We start from the raw sequence: 23,076 nt of genomic DNA on the forward strand, positions 1-23,076 counted from the left end.
GGATAATCATGACATTAGCATTATTGGATTAGAACATTTGCATAATTTGGGCACGAGCCGCTACCTGCACCGAGACATATGTTTACATGAATTTACATCCATCTGCATCCCAATGAAGCTTGTCCGACTGCATCCTCAGCAGCTCTCTGGGTGACCAGTCATGGCCATTGGCAGCTCGACCCCTGGGACCATCTCCTGCTGTCAGGCACAATCCCGGGCCACTCAGATGTCAACAACACAGCAACATTCTTCTTCCTCAGGGTCGTACACAAGTTATACCTCATCTGGGACAGGCATGCCCCTTGCAGGGCTCAGGAGCAACACACCTCCAGCCTCAGCATCAGAGTCACCCAGGCTAAAACTGTCACCTTCCCAGTCCCCATGGACTCTTGCCACTTCTCAAGAACAGAGCTCCCAGGTCCCAGGATAGCGGACAGTTAAATCCATCCTGCTCACAGCTGTGATAAGAGCTCGATAAAACACTTCCAAGCAAGCTGCAAAGCTTGGAATTTAAGAGGCCAACAAAGAGAACCCAAAGTGAACTCTTTTTTTTAACTCACATGATCTTTGATTCAATTACTTGATCTTACAGGAAGGTGGAGAGAGATTCAATTACTTGATTCCTGATTTTTTAACACAGAAACAGGAACTCTGCAACAGCAGACCACAGAAAGGCAAAAAACCCTTCACAGCCACAGTGCAACAATTTGGTGGCAACATCAGATTTCTACGGCTGTAAGGAACAAGCAGTTCCTCCTCAGCAGAACCTGCTCCAGCGCTGAAGTAGCGCAGCAGTACCTGCGCACAGAGTCCTGCAGCCCACCCACAAAATTACAGGGTGAGAGGCGGGCAGCGGAGCAGCTGGCTGACTAAATGCCCCTAAGTGCTTTTCTAATGGAGAGCTGCACGGGGAGTCAGCAAGCCCCTTCGCAGGGCCGGTAATTACGAGTTGGGAGCAACCAGGAGGTGCACGCTCGCTCCCCAGGCATCTCCAGCCCCAGAAATTGCTGCTGTGCTCCTTCCAAACACTGACACGAAAACAGACAAAAGGACAGGCCTGACGGTGTCCAAACCATTTCCATCAAAACTCGGAGTAACCACAAGCCTCGCCACCCCCGAAAGCTTTGCAAATTACAGTGACTTATCTCTGAGCGCTGGCCTGAAAGATGCAAGGAGCTAAACCCCGAAGTGCCCTTGGGATTAAACATGCCTGAACCTATCAAGAGCAACGAGAACAGCAAATCCTGCAGGGAGCTCGGCGGGAAGTTTGCTGGGATGCAGTGAGCTGGAGCAGCCCTCTCTCCCCTTACCTGGTACAAGTAACGATGCTGCCATGCAAATAAAAGCATTGCTCAGACAAGATTATCTGATATTTTTGGGGGTCTGTTCACCCAAACCAACCCACATCCACTTGGTTCCTTGCCACTTCCTGCAGCTGAAGAAATTGGGGAAAAAAGCAGCAGCACTAAGCCACCACTCACATGGCGGCATCTGACCCTAGGGACCCTGCTCTCAGCCTCGCTGTGCCCAGACGAGCCCCCATCCCATCTCGCAGCCAGACTGGCCTTGTGCTCACCAGCTGGGCTGCACAGCATCTCCCCAGCCAAGCAGAGACCAGCCCTGTCGCTGCGGCACAGAGAAAGGCAGGGAAGGCAGCTTGTCCCAGCCCTGCATGGCTCCCACCCACCACCTCTGCCTCAAACAGTTTCAAAGCGTGGCATTTTGCATATCTCCGCTTTAGCCACTCAAGCTATTAAGTGGGGACATTTTAAGACTTCTAAAAACCATGTCAAGACCCTTGGCTGGAAGGCAGCTGAGAAGCTCCCAGCAGCTTTGGTAACTTCTATCCTTTATTTTGAGTGCATTGTATTTCACTCCAAAGCAGTGCTCAGTTCCCCACATCCAGAACCTTCTGGACCCATGAAGCACATGAGAAACAGAAACACACCTGTCAGAGGGGTCGGAGGGTCTCCAGCTCAATGGGAGGGAGAGAACCAGAATTTCTGGCTGAACAAATCCTGCCTGGAAGAAGAACACATTCGCACATGACTGTGTCATTAGGCACTGATGCCAACTGCTAATGCCTAATGACTCCGTGTCACAAGCAATGAAGGCAGGAGCCCAACACGATGGCAACAGGAGGAGGGAGCATGCTGGTGCACTGCTGCTGGGATATGGGCTTGGGCAGGGGCAGAGCACTTACATTATTTATGACCACGTAGATGGGACGCTGAATCGAGGCTGCTCGAGTGTTTGATCAGCCCTAGGCTGTCAGTGTGGCTCACAGCTGGAGACACCAGATAACAGGAGAAAATTAAACCCCTTTTCCTCCCTCCCCTCACCTCTGTAGTGGGCCTCTCTCAGAAAAGAGGAAGGAGGGAGGAAAAAAAGCCCAATAAATTAGGTCTGCTGCTGTACAACCTCTAGTGCTGCATCTCCTCCTGCCTTCACTGGGGATGCTGGACCTCCAGCAAGGGCTGTCAGGCAGAGCCTGGGGGATGCAGAGATGAAGGTTCAGGGATGCAGCCCCTGGCACAGGAAGGGAGAGAGCCCAGGGAGCAAGGCAGCTGTGATTTCCAGCTAGGGAAGAGCAAGCACAGCACAGCCCAGCTCCAACCTTTGCCCTGATATTCCCAGACAAGCCTGACACAGGAGCAGAAGCAAAGCAGCACCACGAGAGCAGAGCCAGTGCCCGGAGCTGGCAGCTGCACTCTCATGGCTGCAGCCTGGGCAGAGGAGCAGGACCAGCCCTGTGCACTGCTCTGGCTGTCCTTTCGCGGTGGCTGCCCTTGGTTGGACATTCCTGTCTCACCTCAGGGTGGCTGTGCTTCCAAAGGCTGCTCCCGAGTTGAACACAAGCCCTTTCTCTGCCTTTCCCACACCCTGGGGTCTCACCCACCTCCCAAACACATCAGTGTGGGACTGAGCCTGTGCTGCAGAAATCTGATTGCTGTATGCTTCCCTCTCCACAGAGGCAATGAAATGGGCTGCATCTGATTTCTTCCTTTCCAGCCCTTTCACCTTCCTTTCCCTATCTTCGAGGAACAGATGCACCCATTCATAACCACGCAAAAGAAAGCGTGTATTTGCCTTTCCGACTGCAGTGCAGCTGGTAAAGCACAGGAGGGAAAATTATGTTTTGGATGAATACACAAATTATCTGCACTGATCTTACTACACTTGAACAGCAAACCGACAGAAAAAGAAAACATGAAAGAGAAAGGCATTGTTTGGGCTGTAGCATCTTTATTGTTTATCCTCTCCAACCACTCCATCATCCTAATCCCACTGTCTCCCACAGTGACAGGTCAGGAACAGCGATCTGCTAAATAGCATGATACAGAGGCTGCCAGAATGAATACGGGCAGGATACAAACCCAGCGAGGCAATGTCTGGGAGACAGCAGCACCTCTGGATGTCTTGCTTGCAATTCCCAGGCAGGTGCAGGCCAAGTATCCAATAACTCACAGATATTACCAGTGTTACACAGATTCATGTTACAGTGGTACCAATTAGCGTCAGAGCGCTGGAATACACAGGGGTGATATATAAACAAGGGCTCGGTAACTCCCTAACCCAAATCCTTGCAGAGATTTTCTTATTCATCACACAAGTCAATCCCCAAAGCCCACAGCAGAGCTGTGCGAGAGGGGGCACACAGGGCAGGAGGCACCTCCGTGCCCTGAGGATTGACCCTTACACAGGAACAACGCCTGTGGCTCCGTGCAGGCTCAGCACCTCGCTCCAGGGGCGCTGGCTCCCGAGGCAGCGCTGGAAGCAGCGCAGAGAAGTGTAAGCAGCTCACAATCCGACATGGTGCAGCCCTCGTGTTCAACCCCTCGGAGAGGGGCTGGGTTTGTATCCCGGCCACGGGCCGAGTCCTCTGCAGGGAACGGAGCTTCTCCTCCCTCCCCAGCCTCCCTCCAATGCAGCAGGGAGGAGAGTCTTTCTTTTAAAATTTCCATGTGCTGAGTGACCTCTGTGCTCCAGGAGGACAGGGGCCAAAAACCATGATCAAATACATGAATTCCACCACACAATGCTTTGTTGAAATAGCTTTGCAATCCCTTAGGCCTTAGATACACAGACATCTGCGGCCGCAGAGGGCTCAGGCAGGACGGTGCCGGCAGCTCCTCCCCAGTGCAGTGGCATCTGATTAGCCCAGGTGACAGCAGCTAATTCCTCATGCTACAGACAACACAGCAACTCCAACAAGTACAGAAAAACAATCACAAGGTGGAAATTCAAACAGAACACAAGTCACCTGCTATCAAAACAGAAAAATTTGGCAAGTTTCCTACTTAGCACTTACTACATCAAGGCTGCTCAGTGATGCTAATTAAACAGGTACCTCCCAGACATAGCCAGAAAGATTTATATCCCTAATTTGCGTTTCTCGGTTTATTTTTCTGTCCTCCAAGGCACCACTTTAATGGCCATGGTGTGATTGCTTGGAGGAGTTTAATTTTGCATGAGTGTCATTTGAAGATGAAGGTCTGTCCCATCAGCGGTTTGATGATTGCTCACCCAGGGCCCAGATCCTGCCCCCTGCTCTCCTGCAGCGGGGGCTCAGCTGTTCACCGAGATTTTCTTGGTCTCCTGAGCTTGGCTTCACCCGCAGAAAAATAAGTAACGCCGGACTCAGCAATCTAGCTGCTGTCCCTGTGCAGGGGCTAGGTACATATCAATCTGGGGATTCTTTTGGGGTGAAACGAGGTTCAGAAATACCCATCGCAGAGCCAGCACCAGCAGCTGAGCTGGGGGATGGGTGCAGGGCTGGTACCACAAAGCAGTACAGCGTTGCAAAGCAAGGATGAGCCTTGAAGATGTGAGCTCTCCTCCCATCTCCCAAATCCAGCTCCAAAAACCGAGCCCAGAAGGGAGCTGCTCCAGGGCAGCTCCCACATGTAAGGGGTTGCTCCGATGGGATGGGACAGGACAGCCAGAGCAGAGGTGTGTAATTGCAAACCAGTAAAAGCATCCACAGTCCTGTGATAATTGGTCAGAGCTACCTCTGAAAGTGAAGTCAGTCACGCTCAGGAGGCAGAAGGTCTCTCTGCCAGCCCCCCTTACCCAGATGGCCCTGATAAGGCCCTGATTAGAAGCAAGTCTCCAACCCCAGATAATAACTGCTTCCAGTGATTAGGCTGGTAGGAGAGCTGATGAGAAAGGGAGGCGGTGACGCCTGTTTGCTGCATTTGGTCAACTACAGAATAATAGAGAAGCACCTGGGAGGAAATGGCATATAGCTGGGGGCTGAGAGAGGGCTCAGAGCATAACAGTTGCTGTTAAACTGACACAATCCAGTAACAGGGAAGCACCTGGGAGGAAATAGCATATAGCCGGGGGCTGAGAGAGGGCTCAGAGCGTAACAGTTGCTGTTAAACTGACACAATCCACAACAAAAATACTTTAAAACCACAATCCATCCTTCCTGGCAAAACATGAATGCATCATGTAGAGCCACTCATTCCACAGAGGGAAAACAAGAGCAATAAACCCTCCAAGATTTTACATACAGCTTCCCGTGCCAGACAGAAATCAGTGGAAGGAAAAAGAAATGCAACAGATGCCTTCAAAAAAACCTACAGAACCTCTGCGAAGCGTGGAGGTGAGTGTGTATAATCCTCCTCCTCCAGGGGATTTGAATTTGTTGCTCAAAGGTGCAGCTCCCAGGCACTGATCAGAGCAGCACCCTTGGGTGCTGTGGGGGTGTCTCCAGGGACTGCTCAGCAGTGGGGCACAGGCCAGCAGCAGTGTGCTACACCAGCTGTGGGGCTGGACTGGCTCCTTTCGTATTTTGCTATGAAGATAACAAAAAAGAAAATATTTCTGCAGGGAGAGAGGCGCAGGGCAGGGGTGTACAAGGATGTGTGTGGCTGCCTGCGTGTGCTGCTGCATGCTGCTGGCAGGCAGCACCCATCGTGTTCCCGGATCTGCACTGCCAGGGAGCTACACGGCAAGATCCTCATCTCATGCCTCTCAAGCACCACAGGCATTTCTAGCGCTACCTGAATATACTGCTAATAAGAGGCAATGGTCAGGAAGGAATCTGAATGAGCAGCTCAAGATAAAAGTTTTCCACAAGATGCTTACCTGTCACCCATCATCTTGCACCTGCTGAAAGTCTCATTATTTGATTGCAGCATCAGCCCTTCAAAAAAACTTCTCTGAGCTCTCCTTCAATCACACCTACCTATGGAAACAAGGCATTATGATCGGAAGAGGAACAAAGTGATGGAAGCGGCAGCAGGAAGAAATGAGAGGTGGGATGGTGAGACATCACTGCCACCAGCCCTCTTCCCTGGAAGAAAACATCTTCTGGGAGGGGTGGGGAGGAAGAGAGAAGAGAAACTGCTGTCAAGTTTTATTTTACAAATAAACTTCAGCCATCTGCAGAGATTATCTGCCATTTTGTGTCACTGTCCAAGCACTCCAGCTGATAGTCCAGGGCCTTCACTGTCCGATTGGGTAACGGCCAGAAACACTTTGCCTAGACGCTAGCTGGTAGCCCATCTGCTTCAGCTACACTGAACTACTGCGCATGGTTCCCGCAGAGAAAGCATCCCCTTTCCTCTCAGACTATGGTTGTAAAAAGCAAACATGGAAACTTGGCAATTCATGGCCAGTGTTTTTGACTCACAGATCCCGCAGTTGGGTTTCCCATATTCTGGTTGTTGTCATGGCAAGCGGAGCAAGGTAGCTCTGACGAACCACAAGAGCTGGTGAGGCCTTGACACGCTCCATCCTTGGACTAATGGCAGCTCCCCAGCAAAACAATCCCGACAGCAATTATCGAGGCGCTTTTAAAATGGGAAAAGCAAAAACAGATTAAAAAGCCATTTGAAACCTTGAAGCTGAATGCCAAGTGGAAGGGAACACAGAGCAGCCAGGGCTGCATGTGCTCGGCAAACAATGTGGAGTCGCTTTTCTGTGGGCAAAGCTAAATGGACTCCGATTGTCAGACCAGAGCGTGTGATGAGCCTCGGGAGGTGGGGGACAGCACTTGACAAAATGACAATCGGTGCTGCTTTATGCTTAGTGGTTACAACATGGAAAACCTTCCACGGAGGGGCAGAGAGGCAGACCTGTGCCCCCTGCCTTCGCCAGCACAAGGTACCAAAGAGGAGCAAGACAAAAGATGACTTTCAAGTGCAGAATTCAATTATGCTCCAGCCCTGTGAATCACCGTTCCTCTGGCTGGATTATTTTCTTTCCTTGCTGGAGCCAGCCCAAGGATTTGGAGAGTATCTACAACCTAGGAATGGAAAAATACTTTTTACTGTTTCAAGAATGGCAAGCAGTTGTTACTGAGCCAAAGCTTTATTGTTTCCAGTAGTAAAACACAACATAAAAGTTGTAAGGGATGGAGACAAGAACAACAAAAGAAGAAAAGAAACACAAACAACCAGAGCTGAGTGAGCCCTTCTTGCCCACCTTAAGCCAATGAAGAAGGCAGCCAACTGGTACAGGTTTTGGATAATACTCCAACCAAAGCTACAAAACACAACTGAGAGAGATACAGCAGAGCAAGCGGTCTTTAGTAGAAAATATGTGCACAGAGCTGGGGACATTCCTCTATCACAGTCATATGTGGGAGACCACATTCTCCTGGGCTAGATCCTTCCCTTGACCCAAGAGGAGTCTTTCCACAGGCAACCAAATGGTTCTGGTTTGAACTCAGGTGGAATTACTCCATGGAGGTAAATATAGAGGTAAGAAAGAAAGGTTTCCAGTCTCACTGGTGCAAGAGCAGTCCCAAATATATCTCTGAGAGCATTTTATAAAAGCTAGTCTCAGTATAAAATCAAACTCATGCCTCAGAGTGGCACAGTAAGCCAGCAGCAAGGATTATAAGGTTCCTGTGCAGACCTCAGAACCCACAGTGTGGCAAATGGCCCTAAGAAGTGAGGGTGAAGGTGAAAACAGGACCTGCCTGCCTGCACTGCCCAGGAACGGAGGACAAGAAGAGTTACAAATGACGTGCTCAATCTTAAAAACTCTTTCCAACTCCGTGTAGAGTTTTTAATTAGAAAGTAACAGGTTCAAAGAAAATGGAGTCAATTTTTAAGTGTCTTTTCTTCCTTCTTCTTCTATAGAATTACCTTAGGCTGGCAGGCCAGGCTGCCTGAGGTACTGCGGTAACGAGAACGTGAGCAAGACAGCCTCAGGAAGACTGCCAAAAGCTCCAAGGCAAGACAGGACTTTTTTGGTGGCAAAACACTTCTGAAGACCCTGCAGCTCTCAGAAGAAACAAGCACGACTTCAGCTCTGAAATCATACCAGCATTTCATCAAAAGCTGACTTTCGGATTTACTTTTTCTGAAACAGTTAATAATTTTGGCATTACCCCTTTCAGAGATGCTGGTGGTCGAGTCTTAACGGCCAGGTTTAAACACAGACAATGACATAAAGCATCCCTCAGTGGAGAACAACCTCATCCCTTGCTCCCTTCAACACCGAAGTTGTGAAGCCAACATTCAGTGGTTTCCTCTTCATACCATCTCGAAAAGCCCACATCATCCAAAGGTTTTATTTTTAAAAGGGCAGAAACACATCACGGAGGAGGAGCTGGAAGGATTTTCCCAGCAACTTCCCATAGCACATTAGCTGGCACAGCAGTAAGGGAACGGTCCTCTGTTGGACCATGTTCATTTAGAAACAAAGTCAAGGATTGATTTCCGATCTCCTATTACTAGTGTTCCAGCACCCAATCTCATTTATCTTCATACTGCGGCCATTTATAAGAGCATATACTACGTGCACCCAGCAGCAAAGGAGAACAGAACAAAAGAGTAATAACCAAGGGAAAAGGCTGACATTAACAGGCACAAATTGCTTTTAAATCCATGATTTCAGAGGGAACTTTTTGGAATAATTTGTTTCTTCAGCAAAAGTCTGGTCAGATCCAAAGCATTTAATAAAATCCACAGACTCCTACTTGCCTAGTGTGGGTTTTGTTCAGGCCTTCAAAGATCTAACTGCTCTAGAGATGTCAGGTAATTTGATTTTTTCCTCATCTGTCAGGCTTTGGAGGGAAATTGTCCATCTCGGAGAATAAGCAGGAGCGGGGCACGCAGCTTTCTACAGTCTGACTCATGATGACACCATCACAGTCAGCCAGCTGCTCAAGACTTGCAGGAAAAAGGTAAAACAAAGGCTCCTGCTCATGCAAGAGCTGACAAGGTGTGCATGTGGGAGGAGAATCTGCAGAGCTTAACAAGATAAGGTAATCTGAAAGCTTCTATCCGATGTGAGAATGCAGAGCAGGCAGCTCGGCTGTGGGGTGGTGGGCATTCCCCCATCAGGAGCTGCAGCACACTGCCTATAACCCCACCGCCAAAGCACCACCCCCACCACAGGACACACAGGCCAGCACACAGCCAGGAGGACTGAAAAATTCACAGCAAACTTCTTCCAGTGTTTCTTCACTAACTGAAATGTCTCCCTGAGCAGACAAGCCCTGACACAGAGAGAGACCTCAGTGGAAGCGAACAGGAGTACAACTTCACCAGCTGATTCAGGATGCCCCCACCAAACTCACACCAACTCAAACCAGATGTGGTGGGTTAGCAACGATGACACCCCATTTCAGGGACATAGGGGTGAACTTCCCTTTCTCCTGAAGACTGCAAAGCCAGGACCACGAGGCCAGGAGCTGAACCCAGGGCTGGGCTTAGCAAGCCAGGAACCTTAGAGGCAGCACACATTTCTGCAGCTCCAGTGAGCACTTTGTGCGCCCCTGTCAACAACATGGGTCCGGGCCCCACGGCAGCATCGCACAGCATGGCACCCCTCTCTGAGCAGCACCCCAAAATGTATGTCAGTCAGCAGAAGGGGAAACCAGACCAAACCATAAACAGGTCCATGAGGCAGGGAGGACAGGCAGGTGCTTTCTCAGGTGCCATCATGTTGCTAACACCTGTGCAGGAGCCAGCATCAAAAAGTCACCACCAGCAGCAGTCATTGTCGGAGTCAGGTCTACAGGAGTGGCCAAGGGGTGAGCACTGGATCCAGGCAAAGCAGCTCCATCATCTTCACCTCCGTCAGCATCGCCTTCTGGTGTGGACGTACAGTTTCCCTTCAAAATACACAAAGACAAAAGTTTTGTTTGGAAAGGAGTGAAGGGGAGAGACTTGATAAGGTTATTTTACGTTGCTTTTACATTCCTAAAAATAATAATGAAGAGAATGTCTGTGCACCATTACTCCACACTCTGTCAGCTGTCAGAGCTCATTAAACTTTATTAAAGAAAGAAAAGATGGGCGAAAGAAATGGGGAAAGAAGGAGAAAGAAGGAGTTGTACTGCTAGAACTGGTCCTCTGGTAGATGCTACCCTCAAAGGGCCAAGTCAGACAGAAAGCCAAGGCTCAGCTCTCAGAGGTTTCCAAACCAGGTGACAGCATCCATGTGCCACAGGGCAGGTCCTCCTGCCCTCTGGGTGCCTCAGCTGTGGACCCACAGGAGCAACGTCAGATCGTGGCTGGGGACAGGCAAAGGACAGCAATGCAAAGGGTCTGCTGGGACAAGCTGCTTCCAGCGCACAAGAAGAAACACGGGGCTGGCAATGCAGAGAGCTCTACAGCAGCGGTGGATCAATACTAACTTCTCTCCCCCTTCTCTGAACTGAAGGGGACACAAATTCTGTTGACTCCTAAGAGAAAGAACAGGGGATGTTTCCAGTCACTGCATTCATGGAGATGTTCAAGGCATCAGGAGTCCTGCAAATTCCTCCCACCAGCTACTGGCTGATGTTCCAGTTGAAAGATAACCTCCCAAGCCATAAAACCTCTCAAGGTGTTTACAAAGACTGCAAAACCCAGACTTTTAACTTCTGTATTACTGACTTCCCATGCTCTTTCCTTTGTGCTTTGTTTTGAAAAATTACATCCACTATTGCCCTCAGTGCTTTGTGCAAAATGCTGAATAGAAAGTTGAAGCGTGAGGAGTAAACGTATTGCAAAGGGCAGAGAATAAGTCTAAGGTCGTGGGGCAGGAGGCCAGACAGGCTGTTTGATCAAAGACCAAAGCACAGACCTCTGCAATGTGAAAGAAGGCACAAAAATAGAGTTTCATCTTCAGCAGCAGACTTGTTTCCAGATATATTGAGTGAAAGAGGCAAGAGAATGAGTCTTTGTCATTCCTCTATTTTCAAGGAAAAAGTCTTCAATTTAAAACTCCATAAAGAATTACAGAAATAGTGAAAGTAATTTATTTTTTAGGTACTCAAGCCTTTATTCACTTAGCTTCAAGGAGGACTCAGAAGAGCTGAAAATGTTTTGGTTCTACCACTTGAGGATGAAAATATTTTAATTCCTTAAAACATGGAAGGGGGCATATGCTTTTTCTAAGTTCATATCTCCAAATGCATTGTGTGTAGAATGCAAACCTTGAATCATTTCCTAACGCTGTCACTACCCAAAGACATGTTTTATTTATAAATAGAGCAGGGCCATTCAGTGCTCTGCAGAACCAATACGAGGAGGCAGAGAAGGCTCAAAGCTTCTCAGCAATGAAGGCACAATTCAGTTTTTTCACTTTGTGGAAGAGGGACAACTCATTTTCCTTGGCAGCAGGAAAACTCAATCCCGTAGCAGTGAGAGTAAGCGTTGAGGAAAGGGGGGCAAACGGCGGTGCCCAAAGATTGATGAGGCAGCCAGTGCAGGAGACAGCAGCTTAGAAGGGAGAGGCTGGCTGTGGGCGAGGGTCTCTCCTCCACATCTGACCCCCCCCTCTTTCCTCTCCTGTGCCATCAGTGCAGGCAGAGGCCAAAGGCAGAGGGAGGAAGAGCAGGGGGTGCGAGCACAGCTCCCTCACGCAGTTGCCCACCTATTTCACCCCACTGCAGAGCCAGCCTCGGAACGCTACGCTGTCCGTCTGCAGCTTACACGGATGAGGGAGCAAGTGGTCTCAAAACATTTAAGCAACTTTCTCACCAAGCACAGGAAAACAAAAGTCAACACCGCAAAGACTGCCGTGAAGAAAGTCATTAAAGAAATTACTATCCCATTCGGAGCCTAATTACTGTCAGGACAAATTTTTCTCCTACATGGAATTGAGTAGTTAGACCCACTGAAGCAGAACGTCACCTCCTCATCCTCCCTGAGGGAGCAAACGGGTATCTGAGAAACAGAAGGGAAGGAAAAAAAGAAGTTAATGTTTTAACTTCAAAGATGCCCTGAGAATTTCCTGCCATGAAAATAACGCAGAATGGCTCAGCCTGTCTCATGTATTAACAGCTTGCATATTTATGAGCAAAAGTTGATGCCTACCCCAGCCGGGGAGGCACTGAGCCACAGAGAGAGTGACACCACCTCATTTCTAAATCCAGTCAATTCCTGAAAGACAGGGCATAAATCTCCCCAAATTAAGAGAGCTGGAAGCAGCATTTCCTGCCCATCTCCCTCAGCTCCAGGCCCTTTGCTCAGCTCTGCTCAGCCTCTCGCAGCCTGACAGCTACAAAGCCAGCAGCCAAAGGGAGGTATCCAGAAGCTGCAGCTTCAGCACCCTGGGAGAAGGGCTCAGGTCAGACCTACCTCTGGAGGTCCTTCCGGCCAGTCTCACCCTGCAATTGCAAGCTACAACATTTTTTATACCCCACACCAGGTGCTGCCACCACTGCCTCAGCTCCCAGACTCATCACCACCACTGTTTAACATGCCTCTGTTTAACTGCCAGCTGCTGTGCTGCTCTTTAAGTATTAATGACTTAGACAACACAACGGCCAACAAGCAGAGATGGGGAGACTCTGATTTGCACTCAGACGTATGCTACTCACTCGTTAGCTTAACTTGTGACTTTTTCAAACCTCCTCCTCCAAGCACAAATTAGAGCCTTCTCCAGCCCCAGAGTCTGTGCCAAGTTCACTCACTGTTCCCTCCCAGCAAGCTCAGGTGACACACAGAATACCAGACAGGATTGACCCATTCCACAGACAAGGCCCTCAGAAGACACTGAGGACCCATTAAGTAGGACTCACCAAAGTGGAACTTGCTCCTGATCTGAGGAGAGATGCCTCTTGCTCTTAATTTACCCCCTGCAGCAGCCAGGGCCAAGCTCAAAGATGTTATTTCCATGAAAAGCTCTCCATGGGCGAACAAAAACCACTGTAAAATACTGATTATTTCTTTAATTCTGTTTAATATTTCCTTTCTTTAATAAAAATGTCATAATTAACAACAGGGAGGATTTTGCTCTTTTTTAACTGAGGCGCCTCTTAACATATCAGCTGTGCAGCCAGAACAAGGTGAGTCACCTCCCTAGCCGGGGGCAAGTAAGGGGAAAAAGAAAGATTGAGCTTCTTTCGTGTGTGCAAATTTCATTCTCTTTAGGATAAAACATTCTCCAGAAAACGAGCATATGACCTTTCTCTTAACAGCTATCACAGAGGAGTGGGCACCTCCAGGAACTGGAGCTTCAGAAGAAGAAGAAACACCAGACCCTCAGAAAACAATGCTTTTGAAAGGGTTTAAAAGCAGGTGGTTAAAAAAAAAAAAAACTGGCAGCCTCTCAACTCACCACTCTCTTCTGCAACTTTGGCTCATGGGCTGAGGTTGCCTAAATCCCAATGCAGCTCTGACAATGAGTCATTTTATGACAAACCCCAGGCTTCATTATCTGCCTCGCCAAACCCCAGCCGGAGCCAGAGCAACACAGTGGAAACCTACAAACTCTTCGTAATAGTTCCTCGTTTTCCCTTGGTCACACGACCACGCTGTCGTCTTGGCCTTCAGGCTTAAAGAGCTAAGGACAGTGAGAGCAGCTGCATGTGCAGTACCACTCCCTAATTCCCTGTTCTGGCTGTGGCCTGGGATTTAAGGATGCTAAAGTGTTCTCCAAAGTTGCACTTGAAAGCGGAATTAGAGCAGAGGTGAGAAAAAAATGTGAAGTCACCAGCAGAACAACACCTGAGGTGCTAATATGAAGCAAAAATTGCTCCCAACACAGTGTTATAAAGTTTCAAAGCTTTTCAGAAAGTGATAGCAAACTCTCCCTTTAACATCCTCAGTCAGCAACTGAGGATTAGCAGTTTAAACAAGAAAGGGTCTTTGCCCCTTGCTCTGCTTTTGGGTCAGAGCAGAGCGCAGGGACTGTCCTGCAGGCAGGAAGATGCAGCGAAGAGTTTTCCCAGTCTTGATTTCCAGCACCCAGCACCTCCACCACTCTTTGAAGAGATGAAACAGCAGGAGTGGCCTCTGCTCTTTGGCAAACAGCGGGATCCAGAGGGACCCGTCGTGAAAAGCCCCTCCCAGACAGACAAATTTCTCATCTAAATAAAGATGGGGAGAGGCACTGAGACTTGCCCTGAGACTCCCACCGTTTGCACACCCCAGACCTCTACATCCCACAGCACATTAATGCCCCTACAGAGCAGAAGGCTTCCTAGGGGACTACAGGGCTGGTTTTGCACTTCTCTTTTTATTTTCTGCTCTTGCCAGGCTGCTGGCCTGGGGGCATTCAGTACTGCAGCCTCCTGGATGCCCGATCTGCTCGAACCACCTGCTACAGAGCTGCTCAGAACACGAGGTGACGCAAGCCATATCGCCGCATAATGCTGATTACTAAATTCACACGTGATGGTTGTGATTGCCAATAGTTCGCCACACAGATCCCATCACGGCAGCGTCTCTCCAGCTGGGGACGTTAAGTGCTCTCCAAGTAAACAAACGCTGACCGTGCTCACCCCTGCTGCTCACTCACTGCACAGAGGCAAGGCCACATCCCAAACACATCACAGGGAAAACAAAGTCACTCTCGTCTTTCCTCCACACCTGGAAGTGCTGAAGATGACCCGCTCACGTGGCAAACACAACATGGGTACATCACATTCCTCCCACAACACGCTCAGGTTCTTCCAGCTTCACCTCCTTGCAGAGACCTTTGGGAGAGTCTCAAACGCTGCTACACCAGCCCTCAGCAGCACTGTGGAAAGGAGTGTGAGGTCTAATGCCAGCACAAGGACAGGCTCCACGACTTGCCGGCTGCTCTGTAGCCCATCCTGCCACCTCCTGCAGTCCCAGAGCCGTGGCTGTAGTGCCACCCAACTCCCTGTGAGCCCACAGCAGCTCCCCAGCTGGTTGGGGGAGCTGGTGGCTGGTTCCCTGATGTGACGTGACACAGAGAACGCTGCCCACTGACACGCTCCATCAGCTCCCAAACCTGTGCCTGCCAACTGCAACCACCACCAGCTTCGTTACCCCCCAGCACACAGGAGGAGAAAGACCTACTGCTGCCTCCCAGCCTCCCTCCCCCAGCTCCAGGGCCGCAGAACCCTCCCACCAAGGACTCGCTGCTGCAAGCACCACGGCTGAACACAACAGCCCCTTCTGCAGGAAGACTGGGAAATAAATGACCCCAGACATAATGAAGATCTTTACAGATATTCTCTAGTCAGCCAACCTGGCGTAACCTTTTCTTTAGCAGGATCCTCTCTGCATCTCAGGGACTATTCTAACCGGGCTCATGAGATTACTATAGTTTTCATTTTTTAAAATACATGTCCATGCTGCCTGTCAGTTTTAGCTCTCCCCTGCCTAGGAAGGAGAGATCTCACTGGAAAGCATTAACCCCTCATGCCAAGCTTTGCATACAATTTTTTTAGCAGGAAAAAGACAATTTCTGCCTATGAGATACTGTTCACACTGTCGTGGCCAGGCAGCAGTCAGTTCGAACAGCTGGGAGGAAAGCTTCCAAGTGCTAAGCGCTGTACAAACACACCGTCCAGGCGTGCATCCATTGGGACTTCAGCATGGCCATGGAGCACCATCAGAAAAAGGACCCAAGGGGTCACACCCACTATCCACCACCACCCGGTTTCAATCCCGCAGCACAACCTGCTGCTCCGCTCCCACAGGCTGCAGAGCCAACACACAACGGGAACCAGCCGCCCCTAATGCCACAGCCAACAGGGGCTTAAAATAAACCCAGTCCAGGGCAGCACTATAATCCAGAGAGAGGACACACAGAGGAGAAGTATAATTCATCTGATTTGTTTTGCAAAAACTAAAATTAAAAAAAACTGCAAATCTCTGAAACTTGGGGAGGGAGGGAAGAGCAGAGAAACAATTTTATGCCGGCTATTTCTAGCGGGAAGCGTGGGGAGGGGGACTATGTCTCTACGTTGCACTAAAGGATAAACCTGCTCTCCCTAATCCAATTTACGCCTCAGCATGCACAGCACAAAACAAGCTCAGGAACAAAAGGAGTGGCAGTTCACAGGGCGGCAGGAAGGCTCTGGAGGGAGCAGCGCTAAACGATAACTTAAGGGGTTATTGAATAGATTAGTGGGAACCGCAGAGAGAACATATTTGCATCTCTTTCAGCTGCTCCAGATCAGATGTGATAGGAGCCTCTGCTCTCTCACTCACTTAATTGTTCCAAGGTTGTTGAGGGGGGAAAAAAGTGTCTTTTTTTTCACACTGCAGAGTTCTGGGAAGAGCCATGCTTGGCTTTAAGAGCCATCTAACATTAGGAAAATTTTTATTCAGTCTCATAAAGCTGCTGGACTTCTGCTTTGCTTTAGTAAAAGCTCGATCTGTTCTGCTCAATCCTCTGCAGGGCAGATAGGAGCTCTGGGCCTTTGCAGGGGGACAGACCCCCACTACGGCTGCTCTCGGAGGTGGGTGTAGGCAGCTCCCACCCCAGACGATTACTCATGTTGCAGAATAGATTCCGCACACGGGGAAGAGGGAAGGAGCGAGCTGTAATGCTGTGACAGCATCTGGCATGAGAAAAGCAGCAGGGAAAGGTGATGCCAGGCTGCAGCTTTGCCAGGTGTGCCCCCGAAAAAAAACTGTGCTTCAAGGGAAGTCAGCCCCAAAAGCATGGATATGGCCAGAGAAGAGGTTCAGCTTACCAGGGACTCTTCTGCTAACATCATTGTCGCGCCCGTCCATCGGCTGGTCGCTCTGGCAGCTCTCCGTGGCACTGAGGGCAGCCCCCTGCTCGCTGCCCAGGCTGCTGCGGCTCCCGGAGAGGGCAGGGGAGTGGGTGCTCCCCAGCGTCCTGCCCACAGCCTGGCTGCGCTCCCCACCGGGTGCTGCAGGGACACAACAGAGAGGTGCTGCTGTGGGAGGGAGAAGTGGGTGTAGATGCTGGGCCTTGGCCCAGGAGCAGGATCAAAATGCAGTTCCTGTGCTCTGCTCCTGACACAGCACTGGCAATGCCAGTGCTATGAAGTCAGGAGTGAGGAGCTGGTCAGAGACAGGCTGACAGGCATCTGGGAGCAGCTCCCTCGTGCAAGGGCAGACCCTGAGAGGCTGCAGGCAATAGAGCAACCCACCACCAGTCTGACCCGTTGATACAATTCCAGTAAGAAAGGACCAAATCCTGACCTGGCACAGGTAAAGCAGGCAAGTGGCTGAGCCACAACTCACAGCACCACGAACCAAACCTTCAAGCACTTCACACTGCTCACCCTCCAGCCACAAGGAAGAGCAACTCCTCACCCGGTCCTGCTTGGTGCTTTCTGCCTTGAGAGCCTTTTGATCCCGCAGGTAAAGGCTTGTCATCCAAGCTGGAGGAACTGAACTCCGAGTCGCTCTCACTGTCGCTAGAAACCACTGCAGAAAAGATCGGGAGGAGGAGAGGAAAGAGACAGTTATTCACAATGTTCATAACACTTACCAAAGAGGGTGACAGATGGATCCAAATAAAACGTGAAATAATGCTGATTAGGTGATCACATTCTCCCTCTCCAAAAGGAGCCCTACCTGCAGTTCCCCCACAGCTGTTCACCCCTCCTCTCAAAGACAATGTGCTTTTACTTTTTCCAGATTATTTGTAACTCCACCACACACACTCCAGTGGTGCCAGCACCTGAAGCAGATGCACACATCACCAGTGCTTCTCTCCCAAACCTGACTGGGACCACGGGGACCACACCACTCCTGTGCCACACTTTGCTGTCCAAACCTCCCTGCTGCAAAGCCCAGAGCCCCGTGGTGTGGCTGGTCTGGGAGCCAGGCTCTGCTCCTGCCCACCTCCATGCTGGCATGCCCGCGAGCCCCATCCTCATGCTATCTCCCACGACACGCTAAGGGCTGGACTGGGTACGAGGCTGGTTCCTGCTCCACCATAAGAACATCCACACTTGCGTAATGTGGGGAGAGGGGCTGGCTTCCTCCAAGTGGCATTTCAAGTGCAGCAGAGCCTCTGTGGAGGCTCCAGGATCTATGAGGAAAGCACCAGATAAATACTGAGCACATCAAATAAAAAACCCTACAGTGACTATGCAAAGAACCAGCCTTATTAGCTCATCGTCCATTTGGCAGACATCCCCATCAGCACACTGCTCAGAACTGTATTATTCCTATGTCCCCAAGGTTCGCTCCTCTTCCTCAAGGAGAATGTTACCCCATTTAAAGGCTTCTTTTTTTCTTCTTCCCCGCCCCCCCCCGAATGCTGGCCCTCGTCCTGCTGCTTTCCACCCTCCATAGTTTCCACAAGAGCTGAAGGAACCTTATTTGCCAGACACAACTTCTCAAACTGGCAGGTTGTTTCCACTTTTTCATGCAATTATGCAAGTACCTCTCCCGCTTATACCAGTGTAAAAGATAACTTGACTGCCAGCTGCTCTGGGTAAAATGAGAAAGGTGTTTTTCCATCGCCTGGGTTTTTGTAATGGCCTGATCTCAGGACAGAAATTACGGGGCTGAGGAGGAAGGTAACAGGAAAACAGCTGTCTTTTGTTTGAGGGATTGCCCCTACAGCATTTTTCCGTCTGACCAAAGCAGACACCAGCTCTCCTGGCAGCTCAGAAGCCATTTCAAACAGTTGGTCACAATTCCTGGTGGAAAGTACAACATTGGCTCGTGTGGCACATAGAGCAGGCAACACTGCAACCTACAGCCTCTACGGTAAAAAAAAGAAGCCCCAAGTATTTCTTTATATTCATCAGTACATATAAGCTCACATTTATATGAGAAATGACCTCCCTGATCTGCTGCTGAACAAACCCTTTGCCCTCGCGCTGCTACTCGTCGTGCCCAGCCTCACGGCGCTGCCAGGCACAGGAGGGACGTGGGTACGCTAGTGCAAGGTGACAACCATGGGGTGGCAAAGAGAGCTGTCAGTTCATCTCTCTTACATCAGCGCTAAAATTCACTACACGTGGTTCGCAGAGCTACAAACCCTTTAACACTGCCCAGGGCAGGAGGACCTGTATCTCTCCCCTCACACAGGCGAGCACAAGCTGCCAGACATTTCTGCCAAGGACCTCTGCAGACGCTCCTGTATTCAGGCAGTGATCTGTACTACACAAAATATTTTATTAAAAAAAAAACCAAACAAACAAACCTAAAATAGCACTTTTCTGCAGTTAACACCTCTGAGTATATTAGAGCTGGCTGCCAGCGTTATTGCAAAGTGTTACTGAAGTTGCCCTGGTGGGCAGCTCCCCATGCACATCGTGCTGCTGGGAAGCGCTGCACCGAGGGCAGGCTGCTGGGCCCCCTCCCCGCTGCCCACACAGCCTTCTCCCCGTACCAGCTCCCGCAGCCATCCCCTCCCAGCACCATCAGAAATGGAACCTCTCACCTGCAGGGAACGGGGCTGCGGAGCTGAGCCAGGTGGAGAGCAAAGCCCCCTTACAAGCAGGGGGGCTGCATTTCCAGCTAAGAGTCCTCAAAGCAAAGGTCTGGCTTTGGGTTTTGCTGTCTTAGAGACAGCTTCACTACGTCCCCAAAGCTCCCTGGGAGAGGTGGGGGACTATATATTAATACTGTTAATAACAACACAGACATACCAGGCTCTTTGCTACAAAATCTGAATCTCAGCAGTGAGAATCATTCTGACCATCCTATTGTCCAATTCCCTCAGCAAATGCACTCCTGTCCCACATGGTCATTATCTGGTTTTGGCCTCCTGGATTCATAAAATCCATCGCTTTAGAACAGCTCCTTCTTCCATTAATCCTTTTTAAATGCTGGAAGTCAGGATTTATTTGGAGATGGCCCCAGTGAATCAGTGGAGGTGACTTTAGCTGCCTTCTCTTCTGCCATTCAGCAGTTCAGAGAAGATCCAGCACAAGAGGAGGAAAACACTAATGACACGAAGGCATTCGCACCACAGGAGCAGCCCTGTCTGCTCTCATTTCCTCTGCTGCCAATAAGAGTGTATTTTACCCATTGCACCAATGTTTTCTGTTAAGGTAATTTTTTCTCCCAAAGCTCCCAGACCTTCTGCTGGCACTTTCCAGAGCCCAGAAGTCATAAATCTGGTGTTCCAGCAGTTGCTGATATATCAATAAGAGTCGTTGGACAGCTGTACTTTCAGAGAACATAACAGATTTATCCCTCTCCATCTCCAGCTGACTGAAAAAAAAAGCCGATAAAAAAAAATATGCCAAGATAAAACCTGCAAGAAAAGCAGCATTCGCACAGGGCCAGGTCACTCATCAAGGGCCTGAATCCTCCTGGCTGCTGCCGGAGCCTGCGATCCCTCCAACACGTGGGTCAAGCTCCGAGACAGAGGTACCGGAGCCTCATGGCACGGAGAGCCGCAGGGAATGGTGGCAGGCTGTCAGGCTGCACTTAACCCCAGCAGCAGAGGATGTGGGGAGGCTGTGCAGAGGCCAAGAGGAAAGGAGCACTTGGCTGGGGCTGAGCTCTATTATTAAATGCATTCATTTGGCATGGGCACACATGCAATGGGAAGAGCCAGCCATGCTCCCTCCCGCTGCCCACCACAAGGCAGAGCTCAGTCTCTGCACACACAAAGCTTAACATTTCTTGCAGCTGCCAAAAATACTGGAAAAAAAACCACGAGCATGCATGGGCACCCTGCCGCAACAGCACTGAACCACTGCACACACCCCGCACAGCCAAGAGATGCTGGATGAGCAGGATGAGCACCAGACCTTGAGCACCCAGCTCCCCAGCCTTTGCAAGCACAAGCAGGGAGGACAACAGCTCCCAGACGCTGCAGGTGGGAGGGTCAGAGATTAAGAGTTTTATGACAACCCAAGTGTCTCACTGAGTGCAGCTCCCACACCAGATCGTGCCCAGTGCTGTTCCCAGTCGCAGGGACATCTCCAAGCAGGAGGAGGGGCCTGGACCCATCTGCTCTCCCCTTCAGAAGCAGCACACATGCAGCTTCAGTGTTGACCACACTTGCAGAGAAGTCGGATGACACCTCAGTTGCCTGCAAACGACCTGACATGCCCCAGCACACCGCTCTCTGCTCCATCAGTCAGGGATTTGGCCTCCAGCACACAGACACTGGCCAAACCCCGTCTCCCCCTCACCCAGCCGCTGCCCCTGTGCCTGGGACAACACTGAGCCCAGCACGTCGCACTGCTTGGCAATGGGACTGGAGCACACTGCAACAGGAGGAACCACCGGAGACCAAGCAGAGCAGCAGGCAGTCCTCGTGCCAAACAGCACGATAGCTCAGGGATCACACTTCTGTTTTCCACCCAGATGCTTTAAATTTTTTCCTGCAGAACTCAGAGTTCAGAAGAAGGAAAGCCCTGCTGCTTATTGCTCCCCACCCCCTGATGGCCCCATCCCACCTGACCCAGTGCAGAAACCCACCCACATTCCACCACATGGAGCAGAGCTGCTCCCCAGCACAAGAAATATTACCACTATTCTCTCCATGACAATACGTTTGTGCCTTAACTAATAGCAGGGTTCCCATGGCAACTGCTTGTTTATTACAGAAAAACTAAAGGCAACAGCAAATCCCAGTGTCAGTGAGCATGAGAGAAATAACGGGTGTGTAAAAATAAAACTTCTTCCTGGTGGGTTTGGCTTTCCTTCCAAGAGGCATGTTCCTGTGGTCCCTCGGTTCCGCTGCCTTCCCACCCCCTGCAGCAGGCACAGCCAGAGCAGCTCGTACACGGGGCCTGGCACTGATCCCCTCCTTTGAGGGGGAAAAGGGACACCTGAGGTTTGCCCCATCCATGCCGAAAGGAAGCTCCTGGCATGGAGGATGGTTAAGGGACAAGCATGGTTCCTCTCTCCCAGGCTGTCCAGCGGCTGTGCTGGGACATCACTGCACCGGTGCTGGTCCCACGTGACTTGAATCCCTTGATAGCAGAGAGACATCTCCTGCAGCGCCTCGGGAGGCGAGCGGCAGGGTTAGACATGGCTGGCCAAGATAACGGAAACCCCACCGAGAGCAGCCTGTCAGAGTCAGGCACGTTAAATGCCAGAGCTTGTTCCCAGGAATATCCTGCCAAACAAGCGACGCGGCTTTCCTCAGTGCCGAAAGGACGTGTTCAGATGAGGGCGTACGAGGTGTGAGCTGACACATGCTATCAGCCGGGCAGAGGTAAGGCAGGCTGCCTTGTCAGCCGCGGCCTCGTAAAGCTCAGTTCAGGCCCAGTCACAGATTCACGCCGGCAGTATCACAGCTACATCATCTCCACGGGAGAAGGTGGCTGCCCTGCATATTGCAAAGGTTTCAGATGACAAACAGCAGAAGCCCCAGCACTGGCAGGTGAAAAAGAGTTAAACGGAGGGGTGAGATGTACAAGCTCCCAGCTTCAGAGATGAATTACAGCCTGCAGGGCCCACTGAAAGCTGTCCAGAGGACAGGTGGCTTAACAGAGAATGGCAACAAGGAAAGAAAGCACCAGAAAATAAAACCATAAATTAATATTACCCAACCCATAAAACAGCAGCCAGCTGAAAATCAGAGCAGAGGGAGAAAGGCAGCTCACCATCCATATCAAAGTTTACCAAAGGGCACTTTGCTGTCCTCCACCCGCTCCTTTGCTGCTCCTGCCAGTATTCAGGGGGAGGCCTTCTCCCAAAACAAAACTCAACTAAAAAGCTGAACTAAAACGCAGGCCAAGTCTGGGCTCAACATCTTAGACCTGTAATGGTTTCTGTATCATGTGAGCAGAAACATACCTCATTGATCAGTTCATTTGCTAAGAGAACTCCTTCCAAGCATCTCCTGGAGGGAAGCACAACCATCTATTGTTGATCTAATTTGTCTTTAATTACAAAAGTTACAGGAGGGCTGGGAGTGCTTTCCTAGCTGGGGCCTGAAGAGAAGGTTTGTAAACCCAACTCTCCTGAGACCTCTTTATTAAAATGTTATTTCCCCTTGCACTACTGATGAGAT

The 23,076-nt window shown here is 50.2% G+C and overlaps 1 protein-coding gene across 1 annotated transcript in view; it reads right to left on the minus strand.

Annotated features, from left to right (window-relative positions):
• Positions 1–10,046: 10,046 nt before the first annotated feature.
• Positions 10,047–23,076, minus strand: part of RPH3AL (rabphilin 3A-like (without C2 domains)) — a 31,536-nt gene continuing 18,506 nt past the window's right edge. Inside the window, exons 6-8 of the mRNA XM_010084100.1 lie at positions 17,448–17,561; positions 16,856–17,038; positions 10,047–10,081 (exon numbers count right to left, since the gene is read on the minus strand). Of these exons, the coding sequence (XP_010082402.1) occupies positions 10,047–10,081; positions 16,856–17,038; positions 17,448–17,561 (332 nt within the window). The remainder of the gene's footprint in view (positions 10,082–16,855; positions 17,039–17,447; positions 17,562–23,076) is intronic.

Source organism: Pterocles gutturalis, unplaced genomic scaffold (assembly GCF_000699245.1).
Source record: "Pterocles gutturalis isolate BGI_N339 unplaced genomic scaffold, ASM69924v1 scaffold26655, whole genome shotgun sequence".
In the NCBI taxonomy this organism is placed as follows: domain Eukaryota; kingdom Metazoa; phylum Chordata; class Aves; order Pterocliformes; family Pteroclidae; genus Pterocles; species Pterocles gutturalis.